Source organism: Eubalaena glacialis, chromosome 4 (assembly GCF_028564815.1).
Source record: "Eubalaena glacialis isolate mEubGla1 chromosome 4, mEubGla1.1.hap2.+ XY, whole genome shotgun sequence".
NCBI lineage: Eukaryota > Metazoa > Chordata > Mammalia > Artiodactyla > Balaenidae > Eubalaena > Eubalaena glacialis.
The window spans coordinates 57,191,707-57,210,325 of record NC_083719.1 but is presented as its reverse complement, the minus strand read 5'-3'; the positions used below and the strand labels follow the sequence as shown (position 1 = coordinate 57,210,325).

The 18,619-nt window shown below is 40.4% G+C and overlaps 1 protein-coding gene across 1 annotated transcript in view; it reads right to left on the bottom strand.

Moving 5' to 3' along the window:
• FCHO2 (FCH and mu domain containing endocytic adaptor 2) overlaps window positions 1-18,271 on the bottom strand; it is a 151,072-nt gene extending 132,801 nt beyond the window's left edge. The window contains 1 exon segment of the mRNA XM_061188950.1: window positions 18,156-18,271. Within this exon segment, the coding sequence (XP_061044933.1) occupies window positions 18,156-18,271 (116 nt within the window).
• Window positions 18,272-18,619: the final 348 nt, after the last annotated feature.

Genomic DNA, 18,619 nt, shown 5'->3' with positions numbered 1-18,619 from the left:
TAATTGCCTGGTATTTAAATTGTGGGACTTCATAGTAGTGATTAAGGTGACTAATCTTCAGACAAAATTGTGTAGTAGAAGAATGGGGATGGTATTAGGCACATTCTGACCTCTCAAGTGAGGTTTCCAAGGATGCAGAGTGTAGATAAGGCCCTAAGCCAGTAGCCTCATTCATATGCCTTAAAGTATTTGTGCCCCAGACGCTTAGGCCTTGCTTATCCAAACACATTCTGAAATTATTGAAAACGTACATAGATAACAACAGTATTCCACTCACTCACTGTCTATAATACCTAGCACTTAATAGTCACTCAGTAACTGTTCAGTGCAAGAATGGATGAATGATTGAGCCTATCAGAATGTCAGGATGGATGGACTTTGGCTATTCAATAATTCCATTCTTCTCTTAATAACTCGTATTTTTAATTGGTGCTAGATCTTATAAAAATGTCATTATTAAAGTTCTACTTGATTTAATTTTCTCACATTAAATATTTTCAGAAGAATTTGGGGGGGCTTGGGTGTACTTCTTAAAGGATAAGCTACCTTTTGTAATAAAAATAAAATAAAACTGAAATAATAATATTCAAGATTGGCTCTTGCAGGAGATCATCTGTTGGGAAGGGGCCCCTAAACAATTTGGCCTTCAAGTTTTGGGTGACCCACACCTCCAAAGTCATCTTCCTCTTAGGAGCCCTCTCTAATGATACCTGCTATCCATATGCTGGCTTCCAGGGGATGCTCCTGGTCCCCATTAAACTCTGGCTCAAGCAGTTATGTTATAGCCCCATTAAAAAGAAACAACAGGCCCAAAATGGAGTCATGGTGCATTTTGTTGAGAATTTTGAGGTAACAGAAGGATTTTGGAAATTATGTGAGTTTTGGAGTCCAAGGGTTTCTGTGCTTGACCTCAGCCTGCGTGGGCTTTGGGCAGTGGTGGCCTCGACTTGCAGGCTCACAGCCCTTGTGGGGGGTTGGGGGCTCTCAGTATGGGGCTCCTTTGCTAGTTTAATCCTTTTCCCCAGTCCAAAGATCCATGAGAATTGTTGTTGGTTACCAGCTGGGATCATACTTTGTTGATTTAAAAACTGGACTGGGTCCAGTAAAAGCTACTGCTAATGGGGATCTTGGAAGCCAGAAAACCTAAAAAATTGGTGGGTATGGGTTGAATATTTAGAAACTGTTACAGTACTTGCCACCTCAAGAAGACTTCCATGATAGGATAAGTTGGTTATGGAATAGGTTGCTTTGATGCTAAGTCTCCCACCAGCCTCAAGGAAATTTCTGTGCAACAAGTTACACTGTGAAACACCCCACAATTTCCAACAACAGGTATATCTCTCTTAGGTATAGTTTGGCTCCACAAAACCCAAAGGCCTAGTTAAAAGAAATGGCATCATCTATACCCAGAATGTGTTACCAAACCAGGCTTACTTGCCCGACTTGTAGCAAGCCGAATGCTGAGATGCCAAGGTTTGTAGCAGAGCAAGAGTTTATTCAAAAGGCAGCCAAGAGAAAAGATAGGAGAACAAGTCTCAGATCCACCTCCCTGAAGGCAAGGGGCTTGAGATATTGATGGGATAAAGAAGCAAGGTGGTCTTAGGTGTGGGGAAAGGGGATTGGAGGTAGGGAAAATGTGAGGTAACGAGCATTCTGGGCAGGTGTATCTGCGTTACATGCTTCTTCATGGGACACATACTCAAAAATGGACGTGCTTAGCCTGATTTGAGGGTGGACTTTTCAGCCCTCTGACATCAAAAGGTCATTCATCAGATACCTGTGCAGACCCAGTTTTAGGATCAGTGGTCCCAACCAACTTTAGCCAGCTTGAACTGGACAGGAGCTGACTCCAAATTCCTAGAAAACAACTTAAGCCCCCATTATTATAGTGACCCATAGGTCAGAGGTGTTATCTAATGGTTAAAAAGTCTTGTAATGTATTATCTAAGCTATGTGAAGCTTGGAGGGTATGCAATTAAAGAAAGAAAAAAAAAAAGTAAGCAAGCAAGCAAGCTTAATCAGTAAAAGCAGGTTACAAGCAGAGGAGTTTTAACAAGCTGTTCCCTTATCTGCTGTTCTATAAGACACACTTGGGGATTTCTGTTAAGACACCAGCTTCTGTTAACCCTATGGGGCATGGTTTCAAGTTGAATGTGCTACCTTCTGGCATACCTACTTATTTTATGTCTGAAAACTGTAGTCCCAAAGCTATAAATACCTACAAAATTGGCAAAATCTTACTAAAGACAACCTAGAATTTTGTCTCCCAAAAATTTGACTTGGTAACCATCAAGTTGGGGGTCCCAAAATATGGCTGGACAGAGATGTGGGTTGCACCCCACTTGCAGCTAGATATGGCTGGACAAAAATGCGGGTTAAACTCTGTCTATGGCTGAGGTCCTACCAAACTGCTGCTAACTCTCAGGGGAATTACAATCTAGAATTACAATGGGCACTGTGAAGAATATTCCAATTAGATAAGATCATTTAAAAAGTGCACTTAAAAGTAAGAGTTCCACATATATATGGAATCTAAAAAGAAATGGTTCTGATAAACCTAGGGGCAGGACAGGAATAAAGACACAAATGTAGAGAATGAACTTGAGGACATGGGGAGGGGGAAGGGTAAGCTGGGATGAAGTGACAGAGTAGCACTGACATATATACACTACCAAATGTAAAATAGATAGCTAGCAGGAAGCAGCTGCATGGCACAGGGAGATCAGCTTTGTGCTTTGAGACCACCTAGAGGGGTGGGATAAGGAGGGTGGGAGGGAGATGCAAGAGGGAGTGGATATGGGGATATACGTATGCATATAGCTGATTCATTTTGTTATACAGCAGAAACTAACACAACACTGTAAAGCAATTATACTCCAATAAAGATGTTAAAAAAAAAAGTAAGAGTTCCCATATCAAACAAACAGAATGGGATACCTATTTTAATTGGTATGCAGAAGCCTCCAAAAGACTTTAAAATTCCAAAAACAGCTTCATTAAAAGATTTGCTGTAAAAGACTAGTGAAATATTAAAGATATATGAGGTACCTAAAACAAAAGACTGTAGGACTGACATAACTCCTACTCTCCCCTCTATACTACTTTGAGTACTCAATCTAGTAATCCTCTGTCTGAATTGTTTTTCCATGCTGAAAAGGCTACACAACCACACTAAAAAGTCTGCCAAGTTTGTCAGTTGCTTCATTTGCAAATATTTTCTCCCATTCTGAGGGCTGTCTTTTGGTCTTGTTTATGGTTTCCTTTGCTGTGCAAAAGCTTTTAAGTTTCATTAGGTCCCATTTGTTTATTTTTGTTTTTATTTCCATTTCTCTAGGAGCTGGGTCAAAAAGGATCTTGCTGTGATTTATGTCATAGAGTGTTCTGCCTATGTTTTCCTCTAAGAGTTTGATAGTGTCTGGCCTTAGATTTAGGTCTTTAATCCATTTTGAGTTTATTTTTGTGTATGGTGTTAGGGAGTGTTCTAATTTCAAGTTAATGACCTGACCAACACCCCTATATCTACTTTCAAAGGAGGGCCCTCATTTGAGAACTTCCCAAAGTTGTCTGGGACTCTGAGGGATTTTTCTGGTAAATTGCTATGTTATTTCCGTAATCATCAAAGGGAAAACTGAAAATAAAATTAATGGAAAACCTTGCCAAATTCTGGTTAATACTGGAGCCTGCAGATGGAATCCTGGGAAAACTGACAAAAGTGGGCTAAGGATGAGAATTCTTCCCAGAGTCAGCTCTCCTTGGATCTCAGCCTGTGGTCTCAATTGAGAAAGGAAAATAAAATATCATGTTATCCCCTCCTTTCCAAAACCAGACACAGTGGTTATTGATCCTTTCTCTCCCAATGACAACTGTCGCCTTCCTTTTTGTCATTATCTAAGTCTTTCTTTCTTTTGGCCATCTTTGGGAGTAGCTCTAAGATTTGGGAAGGTAGTATCTTCTGCACCTTCTTTGGGAATGCCTCCTAAAACCAAGGGATTGTTCAATCCTGCCAGAAATATTTACTGTTTTCCCAGCTGAAACCTGACAAGATATCTGAAAAAAACTGAATTCTTCTAGTTTCCTCAAATATCTGACTACAACTCTCCAAAGTAACATTTTCAATTTTCTTCCACCCTTCTAATTTGACATCCCTAAGAGCAAAGACTGCCCTCGAATTTCTCTAGAAGGGACTATACCAGGCCTTCTTCACTACCCAAATGGCAGCCAAACATCAAGGATTTGAACTTTGGATATACATCTCAAAGCTGAAAAAGGCTCCTCCTGCCATCTGCTCCTGTATAAATGCTGGAGACCTTCAAATCAAATTGACTAAGAAAAGAAGTACCTGACATTGATCTAGACTGCTTCCACTCAAGATGCCAGATCAAGATTTCACATTTTAACTAAACATGAAACCTTCTCTCCTTTCCTTTACAATGGCATTGGCCTGGAAAGATAATGACATCACCCATATCTCCCAGGCCATTGCTAAGGGGCGGTGGGGGGGGGGGTGACCTCTGGAATTTAGAACAACTTTTTATTTCAGGCTAGGAAAAAACCTAACTGACCCTTGGGTTGAACAGAAAAATGTAGCACTCCCTGCAAATGAGTCCATTAACAGTACCATCTTAGCGGAAGTGGTTTGTACCCCCATAGGATTTATCTTTTTCTGTGGTGATTATCATTCTCCTTGAGCCTGTGAACACCTAGAAGGCTGGCACATAACCAGGCAACGCCTCTTAGTTAGGTTATCTAACTGTGCCCCTAACTGTCTACAAACAAACTGAGACCTCATTGGTCAACTTCCCTGAATTTACATTATCAAGTTTGAAAGGACTTACCAGGAGGCATTCATGATTCAGGATTTACTTCTTTTGGCAGGGCTCTACTTCCCTAGTTAGGAGTGAATACAATTGAGGCTATAATCAGGGAACTCTCCTTAACTCTTGAAAATATTGCAGTCTGCTAAAAAAGCAATAGCTGTGCAAGACAGACCCTTAGACAATCTGGCCAAAGTTGTTCTTTTTTAAAAAAAATATTTGTTTATTTATTATTTATTTATTTATTTTTGGCTGCACTGGGTCTTAGTTGTGGCATGCAGACTTCTTAGTTGCAGCATACATGTGGGATCTAGTTCTCTGACCAGGGATCGAACCCTGGCCCCCTGCATTGGGAGCACAGAGTCTTACCCACAGGACCACCAGGGAAGTCCCCAAAGTTGTTCTTGATAACAGGATAGCCCTTGATTATCCTTTAGGATAATCTGTGCCACCACCACCTGCTGCATCTGGATTCACATTTCTGGGGAAGTTGATAGTTACACAAGATCACTGAACAAGCTGTTTGGCTTTAAAAGGCGACTCCATCAAGGGGTCTTTCTTTGACTTACTTGATTTTGATTGGTTTGGGTCTTGGGGGCCATGGCTCCAAAGTACACTCTAGACATTGGGAATGATCTTGCCTATAATAATCATGACAGTCTCTCTGGTGCATTGTATTCTATTAAGAGCGTTAAATGCATGTTCACAGCTGCTAACTACCAAGCAAATGATCTCCATGTGAATGATCTCCCTAAAGCTGGAACATGGAAAAAGAAATAAAGGGAGTGACCGACAAAAAATGTGAGCCTGAAATGCAACCTGTGAATACCACACAAGATTCAGCAAAAAACAGGGTCAGTGAAAGCTGCAAGAACTATAGAGTGGTGGCTGAGAGTGGCGCTAATGCCTTACATTTTGGTCACATCTCTCAGGCTGAGAATTTGATCAAGGGGGGAATTTTTTTTTTTTTAATATTTATTTTATTTTTGGCTGTGTTGGGTCTTCGTTTCTGTGCGAGGGCTTTCTCTAGTTGCGGCAAGCGGGGGCCACTCTTCATCGTGGTGCGCGGGCCTCTCACTATCACGGCCTCTCTTGTTGCGGAGCACGAGCTCCAGACGCACAGGCTCAGTAGTTGTGGCTCACGGGCCTAGTTGCTCTGCGGCATGTGGGATCTTCCCAGCCCATGGCTCGAACCCGTGTTCCCTGCATTGGCAGGCAGATTCTTAACCGCTGCGCCACCAGGGAAGCCCCCAAGAGGGGAATTTTTAAAAAGAAACAACAGGCCCCAAAGTAGGGTCCCTTATGCTAAGCCCCACCAGGACTCAATACCTAACCTAATTGCAGTTTCAGCACCCACAGGAGTGGAATTTTAAACCAATCAGTCTGGAATTTCCTGATCAGCACTAGTGAGGTAATCTGCCTGAGACCCCATACCTTCCCCTAATGGAAAGTGACCTTGTGTGAAATAATCTAGTCTTTTAACTTCTTTGTCCCACCCTCCTTCTGCCTATAAAAGCCTTCCATTTGGTATAGCTCCTGAGAGCACTCTTGTTAGATGGGATGCTGAATTCATGAATCTTTGAATAAAGCCAATTAGATCTTTAAGTTTACTCAGTTGAATTTTCTTTTTTTAACAGTTCAAAGCATATTTAGACTGTTAAAACATAACTTGATAAGTGGTAGCAAATAAAAGAGGAGAAATTAACACAAAATAACCTAAATCTCAATTCTCCAGTTTACAAAATATCTCTAAGATTTGAGGGCAAGGCACCCAGAGAACTTCCTCCTTTTCATTCCTTAGTTGGATCTCCTATTTCCAATCCTGGATTCACAGCTCACAGCATATTAATCAACATTTAATTACAAGAGCTATTTCTTCATTACATCATTTAAAACTAGTTCTATTCCAGAAGTGTTGACTATAAAGTAAACACATTTTTCTCATTTATTTTCAATATAATTTTGCAAATGAATTTCCACTTGTTTCCAAGATGAGAGTGGCAGAAGGGAAGCTCCTATAAAAAACCTCTCTTATTTCCTGCTAATTTCTTCAAGGAGCAGCATCCTGTGTCAGATTCAGTAGCCTTTCTCTGTACTGATCTTGTACTTGATAATAAGTGGCAAAAAAGCTAAGCTCCATTAAAAGACAGAAGAGAAACAGGCAGATCCCTGAAATCTGGTGTTCTCTCATTTTCCCCTACTCAATAGCAGCATATTGAAAGCAAAAGCTTTATGCAAAACACAAAGAAAACCAAAAGCTTGTCAGATGGTATCCAGACAGGCTGCTCTACGAGGGCCAGGAAGTAGAAACATGTTAATCAAACTGCAGAATGGGGCTAAATATCACCCTCCACACACTCTTCTCAGTTCAAGCAGCTTGTTAGGCACACCTTTCCTCTCTCCTGAGTGCACCTGGGATTGACTGCCTGTTCCTTGATGTGACATCATCTCTTCCTTCACAATGAGGTGTACTTTCCCAGGAACTCTCTTACCTGCTGTCTTGGCACAAAATACCTGATAGGCTTATAGAGCTGGTGACCACAGGGAACCCAACAGCGGTTTGAAAAATAAGGAAAGAGAAATGATTATCATACAGACAGGAAGGTGATGGATGGTAAGGTAAAAACATACAAAAATGTTTGTCATTAATATTAAGTGGAAATATAGAAGATAACATAGAAAATAGATTAAAGATATAAATATGTGAAAAATATGCATGTAAATGGACAAAAATCAAAAGAAAACATGGAAAATGTTTATGTGTTATTAAGATTATGACAATTATTAAACATTTAAAATTTATTTTAATGTAATAACATAATATGATTTAAGGAGTATCGCTCTTTGTTTTCACTTGAGTATGAATGTAACTGGGGCAAATCTTCCTTAAGTCTTTCATTAACTATCTCCTCTCTTTTATTTATTCAGGCAATAGACAATTATTGAGCATCTAATACAATGAAAAGAGTATTTCTTCTCTTAAGAAATTCACAATGCAATATGGACTCATGATGAAGACAATAGAGATGATGACCATTACAAAATAATGTGCCCAGAAGAGTGCCTGGTATATCAATGGCAATCAATAAACATTTATTAAATGAATAAATAAGCAAATCACTTTGTTCAGAGGAATTCAAATTCAGTTAGTGCTTTTTCTCTTTTTTTCTTTTTTCCTTTTTCTCTCTTCTTTCTTCCTTTCTTTCCCCTTTCTTTCTTCTTTCCTTCCTTCCTTCCTTTCTTTCTTCCTTCCTTCCTTCCTTTCTTTCTTTCTCTCTTTCTCTCTTTCTCTCTTTCTTTCTTTCTTTTTCAAAGAAACTGACAGGAAATTGTCTGGATTCATAGAGGTTTTTCTCCATTAGCTGGTTTGGGGTTCATGGGGGTAGTGGAGTCCAGAGCACATTCTGAAACTCAGTGCTTCTGGGACAAGCTAGCCCCCTAGGAGGTGGCTGTGTATGGCAACTGGAAGAATAGAGACTAGAATAGGAACTGTAGCCATAGGAACCCAAGAAAAGAGGCACCTTTGGTTGAGCTAAGAATGGAGGAGTGGGCTTGGTCTCCCTTGAAGACTCATTGAAGCCTGAACAGAGATCTCAGCCACCACTGGACCAGCACCTTCTGCACACTGGGTATCACCAGATTTCAGCAACAACACAGTATACCAGTAAGAAGCATAGTCCCTGAGTTTCTTGGTCAAACGAGGAGAAGGAGGGAGCCCTGTCCATCCATTTATGTAACAAACATTTATTGAACACCTATATTAAGATAGGCCCTCTTCTAAATACTGGGGATATAATAGTGAATGAAACAAATAACTTTGCTGCTCTTGCGGCACTTACTTAGTGTGGGAAGAGAGACCACAAGTATGTAAATAAGTGAGATCCTTTTGGATGGTGATACATGCTATGAAGTATAATTGGGATAGATTGTGGTGGGGAGAAGGGACTTCTTTACAGAGAGTAGCCTCTCTGAGGAAGTGACATTTGAGCAGAGACCTGAATGAACCAAAGGACCAGCCAGGCAAACATCTGCAGAGAGGTCCACGTTGAAGGATCAGACAGTGCAGAGCCCCAGAGTTAGCAGTGAGTTTGTTTTGTTAAAATACACGGAAAGGAGAGCAGTGTAGTTGGAAGGCAGTGATAAATTGGGAGAAGATCAGAGATGACGTCAGAGAGGAAGGCAGAGTTGTGTCAAGGATAGAGAAGCTGGTTGTATTGGTCTCAGTCCAAGGAAGCCAATGGAGGGTTTTAAAGCAACAGAGATATGATCTGATTTATGTCTTAAAAGATCACATTGACCCCTCTGTGCAAAGGGCTTTGGGGGTGGGGGCAGGAACTGGGCAGCCACTTAAAAAAACAGATATTATAGCCCTGGCAAGAGAAGATGGTGGCAGGGACTAGGTGACAGCAGTGGCAGTGGTAAGAAGTGATCAGGCTCAAGATCTATTTTGAATGTAAAGCTGACAGAATTTGCTAATGGATCAGATGTGGGGTATGAAAGGAAGAAAGAAATCAAGGATGGTCCTAGGAGTTGTGCTTGAGCAACTAGGTGTATAATGGTGCCTCAGAGATGGAAAAGGTACGGAAAACAGCTGGTTTGGAGAAAGGGAGGAGGATTCAGGGTTCTGTTTTGGACATGTTAGGTTTAATATGCCTATTGGAAATCCAAGTGGAAATGGCTATCAGGCAATTGGATACATGATTTGGGAGCTAAAGACAGATGTTGGATTGAAGTCATAAATTTGAGGGTCATCACCATGTATAGATGAGACAATGAAATTCATCGAAGGGGGAGAGAGAGAGAGAGAGTGCTCAGGAGAGAGACAATTGAGTTGAACCAAAAATTCTGGGGCACTTCTACACTTATACGTCAGGAGAAGTGGATGAGCCAGCATTGGAGATTAAAAATGAGTAGCAAAATAGAAGAAACACCAGGAAAAAAGGAAGGCATTGAAGCCAAGAGAATGTTTTAAGAACTGGTCAATGGACAAATATGAGAAATGCCATTGCATTTAGCAGAATGGAGGCAGCCTTGGCAAGTGTTGATTCTTTGAAGTGGTGGAGAAATAAACCTGATAGGAGTGGGTTGAAAAGAGAAGAGGAAGTAATGACAGCAAATATAGACAACTTGTTCAAGCAGCTTTGCTGTGAAAGGGAGCAGTGAAATAGGCAGATATTGAAGGGAACAAGGAATGAAAGGGAAGGAGCATTAAATGGGCAGTATTAAGTCATGCTTGAGTGTCAGAGGGAATGAGCCAAAGAGAAGGGAGTGGGGAGATAATTATAGAAATGTGGTCCTTGAGTAGAGGAAAGGACATGGGGCCAGAGCAAAATCAGAACGTCAAGAGAGTGCTTCTGGATTTCCAGTTAATAACTCTAATAGGATCTTGATCAATTAGTTGGAAAAAATAATTATAACTGCATGTGCAATTTTAGTTCTGCATGATAAAAGCACCTTTCATGTATTATCTCACTGAATCCTCACATCAACCTTATGAGGTCACTACTATTATTATCCCGATTTTACAGATGAGAAAATACACTCGATGAGATTAAGTAAGTTGCCAAGGTCACAGAACTAGTAAGTGGTAAATTACTGTTAACTTGTGGTAAACTTATTAACATTGGTAAACTACAGTACTGTTAACAGCGGCATGAACAAGGTGTTATGCAGGAAGGTAAATGAGGCCACAAGCAAAAGAAGAGGTCAAAAGAAGATGAGTGGTCAAGGGTGAAAGTTAAACTCATCCACCCAGGGCTTTTATTTATGGTTTTTTTGTTTTGGTTTTTTTTTTCATTCATAGTCTGGTGTTCATTCATAGTCTGCATCACATTCATTCGATAAAGAAGTCCCTTCTTTGGTTATCGTCGCTCTAACCCAGGTGCTCTAAATGAATATGAACGCTAACTAATAAGGATCCCATAAAAATTTCAAGCGAATTTGTTTACATACATATTATTTTAAAAAGTTTTTTCTCTTCTCACCATCAGTTCTGAAACATGCAAGAAATATAATTGTCCAAGAACTCAGATTCTATCAAAATCTAGACCTGTCCCACCCTAAACAGGACATCTGGTCATTGTATTAAAACAGTCCCTTTTTACAGGCAGAAGGAAACAGACAACCAGATCATCCTGTAGACATGACTGCAATGTTCTCTATCAAATCTTTAAGAAAGACCACTAGGGCTTCCCTGGTGGCACAATGGTTAAGAATCCGTCTGCCAATGCAGGGGACACGGGTTTGAGCCCTGGTCTGGGAAGATCCCACATGCCGCGGAGCAACTAAGCCCGTGCGCCACAACTACTGAAGCCCGCGCTCCTAGAGCCCGGGCTCTGCAACAAGAGAAGCCACCGCAATGGGAAGCCCGCGCACCGCAACGAAGAGTAGCCCCCGCTCGCCGCAACTAGAGAAAGCCCGTGCGCAGCAAGGAAGACCCAATGCAGCCAAAAATAAATAAATAAATAAATTAAATTAATCTATTAAAAAAAAGAAAGACCACTAAATTCCAACGAACGATTTTCAGGGAGGCAACCGGACTAGGCCAAACTGACCAGATCCAAAGGTGATTAAATGAAATTTTGTTTCTAGCCTTGCAACTCCACTGGATATCTGCCTTGATATACTTTTTAAAAGAGTGCTTCAAGAAAAAACTGTCATCGATTAGGGTTTTTAAAAAAAATTTAGGTCCAGAAAAATATGTTATCTTTTTCTTCTCACTTCCTACATGCCAGCTAAAACCACTTCTTTCCTTTATTCAAAGCTATCTTCAAATATATCTTCTCCAGCAAAAGAAAGTTGCTAAATCATTACCTTCTGTATAAACTCACTTATATTTCTTTTTTCCTCCATATTCACTGATACATCCTTTAGATGAATTAGTTTATATCTTGTCACAAAAAGCTATAAACTGTTCTTTGTAGCATTTCTTTCTTTTTTTTTTTTATAAATTTATTTATTTATTTTTGGCTGCATCGGGTCTTCGTTGCTGTGCGCGGGCTTTCTCTAGTTGCGGTGAGCGAGGCTACTCTTCGTTGTGGTGCGCGGCTTCTTATTCTGGTGGCTTCTCTTGTTGCGGAGCACGGGCTCTAGGCACGTGGGCTTCAGCAGTTGTGGCACTCGGGCTCAGTAGTTGTGGCGCACAGGCTTAGTTGCTCCACGGTATGTGGGATCTTCCCGGACGAGGGCTCGAACCTGTGTCCCCTGCGTTGGCAGGCGGATTCTTAACCACTGTGCCCCCAGGGAAGTCCCCTTTGTAGCATTTCTTGTTTTTCTTTTTTTTTGTTTGTTTGCAGGTGTATGTGTTTGTGTTGGTGTTTGGGGGGTACTCATCCTTCTTTCTTCACTCTTAAAAATACATCCCCTCCTACTTTTCAGTTTATCTGTAGATACATATATGTGTATATATATATATATATATATATATATATATATATACCCATTCAGTCATTGAATAATTGTGTTTTGTGTATTGTGTGTAGACACTGTTTTGGATGTGTGACATATGGTAGTGAAGAAAATAGGTAAAGTCTGCCCTCAGAAATCTTACAGCTCAGTAGGATTAATAGGCAAAAATAAAATATCATAAAGAAGTAGATATATAGTATAATGTCTAATATATGTAATTAGATATACAGTATTGTGATAAGTGCTATATTAAAAAATAAATCTGGGCAAAGGCAGTGTAATATTGTATTTAAAAACAGCAGATAAGAGACTATAGGACTATATAGTATATGACACTGGATTTAAACTGGGTTTTAAACCTGGCTCTGATACTTATGAGCTCTGTGACCTTAGGGAAGTTACACAATCATTTGTGTGATGCAATTTACACCTGTCCATCTGTAAAGAGGGAATGTACAATGTATACCTGTAAAGAGGGAATAATAATAGCACCTACCTCAAAGGGTTGTTGTAAGGATTAAATGATTTAAAATATGGAAAACAGAGATATGCCTGGGATATAGTAAATACAATCAATGTAAGTTATTAATATTATTAAGAGGACTAGGGAGTAATGAGAGGTGCTATTTCAGGGAGAACGTTTTCAGAGGAGACCGATGTGAGGAGGTGAATGGAATGAAGGAGAATCTCCTGTGATGTCTGGAGAAAGAACCTATCAGGCAGAAGGAAAAGCAAGTGCAAAGAACAGCAAGGAGTTTGGTGCGGTTTGAGCAGAGCAAGTGGGTAAGAGTTGTAGGAAATGAGGAGGGAGTCAGGGGCCAGATGAGCTAGGGTCTTGTAGACACAGAAGAACTTCAGTGTTGCTCTAATGGTGGCGAGAAGCCATCAGAGGGCTTCCAGCAGAGGGGGACCACAACCAAATGTTTAGAAGGACTATCCTAGCTGCTACATGGAGATGAAGTTACAGAAGGGCAAGACAGCTGGTGGTGAGACATTTACCAGCACGTCACTGCACAGCATTCAAGATATATTAGTAAGCAGAAAAAAGCAAGGTATAGGACAGAGTGCATGGTATATTTCTGTTTGCATAAAAAGAAGAAAACTATGTATGTGTGTGTTTGTGTATATGTATAAACATATGTATATATACACACGCATTTCACTTATATATGCAAACATTTTATACATATAATATATATATAATCTAAGTAATTGTATGTGTATTTTTTGTGTGTACTTACCCTATCTTGGGAAGGCTATGTAAGAAACTGGTAACCATGATTGTCTTTGCACATGACCTTAGCCAAAAGGCCAAGAATCAATCATGGTTGCTTTTGAAGATGGGAACTAGGTAACGTGAATAAAGAGACTGACTTCTGCACTTTTTGAATTTTGTTCCATGTGAATGTACTATTTAAAAATAGATAAAGAAACTTAAACACTAAAAGGGAAGAAAAGAATCAGAATCATTTTACCCAGATGTTTAAAAATGGAACCAGAGGTGAGAAATAAGGCAGCAAACAAAGATACTGAAATGTATTGGATGCTTGGGAGGAAAAAACACAAATGTCACTACCAAGGATACTAGTATATGTATACTTGAAACAAGACAAAAATAAAATGTTTTCCTGTTGCCTTCTTTGCTTCAATGACTATTTGACTAGTGTCTGTCGATCACACTTTATTGCCTTGATTTTATAGGATTTTTCTACTGTCTCCTAGCAGTAAATATCCTGTGGAGAAGTCTGAAGCTAGCCTAAATTGTTTTTCCCTTTTTTACATCATTTTTCTCAACCTGTCTGTTCAAAAGGTTATTTTTCTTTGAAGTCAAATAAATTTATTACAATGTATCTTGTTATAGATGCAGCACATCCATTTTTTTCTGTCACCCTGTTAGGATAGGCTAAACTATTATGATAGATCCCAAAAGAAATGGTCCTAACAAAATAGAAGTTTATTTCTTCCTAGGGTAACAGTCTACTACAGGTATTCCAGATCACAAGACAACTCTTCCCCACACATATGGCTGAGCCATATGCCCAGCTCTTTGAAAAAAGGGGAGAACAGATTTTGGTATTTGGCAAGCAGATATTGCCAATGATATGATGTGTTTCTTCAATCAGTTGGTATAAGTCTTTTATTTCTGGAATACTATTTTGAATTACATCCTAAATATTTCTTAATATTTACTTGAACGATATCTTAAATATCTTATTTCAGTGTTTAGACTGAAAGACACTAATCATGCATAAATAGATTTTTCTTTCCTTGTCTTCCAAAATTATCTTTTTCTCTTTTTAAAACTTTTACAATTTTTCATTTTGTAAAATCCTGTCCTCTGTGTGCCTACCTCACTGTGTTTCCAGCAATGCCTATTCTCCTTTGTGCTGCTTCCAGTGTCATGCTCAATCTGAACATTTTTAATAGTTATTATAAAATATTGGCTATATACCCTGTGTTGTACAATATATCCTTGTAGCAACATCTGAAATTTTAATTTTCTTTTCACTTTTTTTTTTTTTTTAAATATTTATTTATTTGGCTGCGTCAGGTCTTAGTTGTGGCACACGGGATCTTTTGTTGCAGCGTGTGGGCCCTCTAGCTGTGGTGCGCCGGCTCTAGAGCGCATGGGCTTAGTTGCCCTGTGGCATGTGGAAACTTAGTTCCCCGACCAGGGATCCAACCCATGTCCCCTGCATTGGAAGGCGGATTCTTAACCATTGCACCACCAGGAAAGTCCCTTCTTTTCACTTCTCCCTGGGCCCTGCTGTCTCATGTTTCATCAACGTGAAGAAAAATGTGTCTTCATGTTTTTATCTTATCTTCCCTGAACTCACATATTTCTGCTTTGTGCTCTTGTTTTATGCAGATGAATTTTATAGAGATAACTTTTTAAAACTTAATTCATGGCAATTTGTTTGGTCTCAATTTTTTCCTGCTCCATGGTGAGAATTCTTCATCTGCCATTTGTTTTGCCTGGTTTTTCCACCCTCATTCTTTCTTATCTCTTTTTATAGCTCGTATGGTAGTTTTTTTTTTTTTTTTTTTAATTTACTTATTCAACTTTAAATAAGTTAAGTTCCCCCCAGACTACTTATTTACTGGAGTTTTGTGGGAGAGAGGCCAGGACTGCATTCAAGATCAGTAGAAACTCCCCTCATAACACAGGGTTATGTGTGTGAGTCAGTCCCTTTAGGTTTTTCCTCTCTGCAGCCTACTTGAGGTCAGCACCAAAGGGATGTCACAATGCATCTTTCTCCCTCACTCTCCTCCCTCAACAATAGACTGCTTCCTGAAAAATATGATTAGTCTGTGATATTTCTTGCTCAAATCCACTTCCTCAGCTTTTTCTCGGTACTAAGCTGAGTCCAGAGAAGTTCCCACCACCAGAACTTCATTTCATAGTTGCAACAGAGGGATTATTGATTTTTACCTTAAGCTATGCACTTTATTATTTTTTTCATAAATTTATTTATTTATTTATTATTTGTATTTGGCTCAGTTGGGTCTTCGTTGCTGTGCGCAGGCTTTCTCTAGTTGTAGCGAGCGGGGGCTACTCTTCATTGCGGTGCGCGGGCTTCTCATTGCGGTGTCTTCTCTTGCTGTGGAGCGCGGGCTCAGTAGTTGTGGTGCACGGGCTTAGTTGCTCCACGGCATGTGGGATCTTCCTGGACCAGGGCTCAAACCCATGTCCCCTGCATTGGCAGGTGGATTCTTAACCACTGCGCCACCAGGGAAGTCCTATGCACTTTACTTTAGGGTCATGGGTTCTGCTGTCTTTTTCTCAGATTTGCAGCTCTGGGCTCCATTCTTCCCTGTGTCTCTGTTTGACCCTTGCCACTTTTGGCAATCCTTCTTCCTATTTTAGCTTCAGATGCCTTCTCATTTCACTAGATATGGAGTTGGCATTACTGTTTCTCACTCCTCTGTTACTTATAGGTGGTTTCTAAAAGAAGAGGCAGCAAAACCCCAACTTTTGTCATATTAATACCTGGATACCTTTAGAAGATAATTTTGCATTAACTCTGCCTGGCATTTAATAGGCCCTTTCAGTCCAAGTCCCTCTTTAGTTCTAGGAAATGTTCTTTCCTTATTTCTTTGATAATTTCCTCCCTTTTATTCTCACAGTCCTATACCTACAGTTTAAGTTATATCTATCCTCTATGTCTCTTAATACTACTTTTCTTTCTTCTTCCTTCCTTCCCTACTTCCTTCCTTCCTTCTCTCCCTCCTTCCTTCCTTCCTTCCTTCCTTCTCCCCTTCCTTCCTTCTCCCCTTCCTTCCTTCCTTCTTTCCTTTCTTTCTTTCTTTCTTTCTTTCTTTCTTTTTCTTTCTTTCTTTCTTTCTTTCTTTCTTTCTTTCTTTCTTTCTTTCTTTCTTTCTTTCTCTCTTTCTTTCTTTCTTTCTTTCTCTCTTTCTTTCTTCCTTCCTTCCTTCCTTCCTTCCTTCCTTCCTTCCTTCCTTCCTTCCTTCCTTCCTTCCTTTCTTTCTTTCTTTCTTTCTGGAATACCATTTTCAAAGAATCTTTCAACTCAGTTTTCTAACTCAATGGCATATTCAGATCAACTTTTGGGTTTAGCAATTATATTTTTAAATTTCCATAAATTCTGATTGTGTTTCATAGGAACTGTCTCTTTTTTGAATGCAATATGCTTTCAGGTAACTCTGAGGATATTAACTATTTTTAATCTGTTTCCATTAACTCTATATTTTTTAGCATGAGCTAGTTCCGTATGTTGAATTTGGTGCTCTTTTTCATGCTGTTGATTCCCCCGAAAAGGTTTACTGGTTCTTAGTTTTCTATTCCTATTTGTAGGTGCAAGTCTAGACTAAACTTTATTCATAGTTGGAATGCATTTCCTCACTTCAAGTGAGAACTCCTGTTTATCTGGCAGTGAATGCATGTTTTAATTATAGGAATCTGCCTCATGGGATTGTGGAAGGACAGGGAGACTATGTAGGTAAACTTCTCTTCTTAGCATGGGTTCCCTGACCCTCCAGGCATTGTCCTTTCCCTCTAATCTTAGCTTGCTCTGGAGCAGTGGTATGTTGGTAAATGTTTAACAACCAGCTCTGGGGTGGAGGGAGTGATAAATAACTACTTCAGAAAACTGTACCCGTGGCTCTCATCTGAGTCCATACCACAGAGCCAGCTGCTGTGGCAACAACTCCAGGAGTTGGCGAGTTGGTGGAGTTTTAGGGGTCTGGCTCAACTGTTTTTCTCTTTTGTTAACTGCTCGAGTACCCTGTTACCTGTAAATGTTTTAGTTTCTTCTGCTCTGCTAGATTTTTCTGTCAATCAATCTCATTTCTTTTATTCTTTTTGAAAATTTCTTGCTATATTGATCTGCTGGAAGCACACTTTTTGGTTTTGCTGTCCTTCTTTGAATTTATTTTTCTATTTCTTTGCCATTTCAGTGAGAATTGGAGAAGGAGAGGCAAAGCAGAAGTCCTTCTATTTCATGGCTTCACTTGTTTTCATTAGAAGTCACTTCCTCTTTTTTTCTTTTTTTAAAATTTATTTATTTGTTTATTTAATTTGGCTGCGTTGGGTCTTCGTTGCTGCACGCGGGCTTTCTCTAGTCGTGGCGAGCGGGGGCTACTCTTCATTGTGGTGCGCGGGCTTCTCATTGCGGTGGCTTCTTGTTAGGGAGCACGGGCTCTAGGCACGTGGGCTCAGTAGTTGTGGCACGCGGGCTCTAGAGCGCAGGCTCAGTAGATGTGGCACACACACTTAGTTGCTCCGCGGCATGTGGGATCTTCATGGGCCAGGGCTTGAACCCATGTCCCCTGCATTGGCAGGCGGATTCTTAACCACTGCGCCACCAGGGAAGTCCCAGAAGTCACTTCCTCTTATATCTCAGAGGTTGATTCTCCTCCTACGACCAGTGGTTTTCCTACAAGCTCACTGTCCCCCATGATGGTTTGACTAACCAGGGTGACTGGCTCTCAGAGATCTCTGGAGAAACTTGGCTAACTGACTGAGGTGTCTGCCTTTCCACCCGGGCTCCAGCTGGGGAGCACACTGCTCTGTTCATGGGGCCATTCATACTGGCCAGAGAGGAGTAGCCCAGCAGGTGCCCTGTCTCTGAGGTGGAGAACAGCTAGTGGCCTGGGGTGAAAGGTGTCTTTCTCAAGTGGCCAGAAGCAGAAGGATCTAGGTCAAATGACAGGGTTGCCGAGATTTATTCAGAAAGTAGTTGAGGGTGCTCGGCCCTAGATCTCTTCCATGTGACTCTTTGGTTGATGACACTTAGACCCCAACACTTGGAAGTCCCTCTCTGGCCAGGAGCAACTTTTACTTCACCCTGGAAGCATGGGCAGGTGGGCACAGAGCAGAGTCCCTGGGGTAGAATCCTCTGTAGGTTAACTATGTGGCAGGTACATTTCTGAGCCTT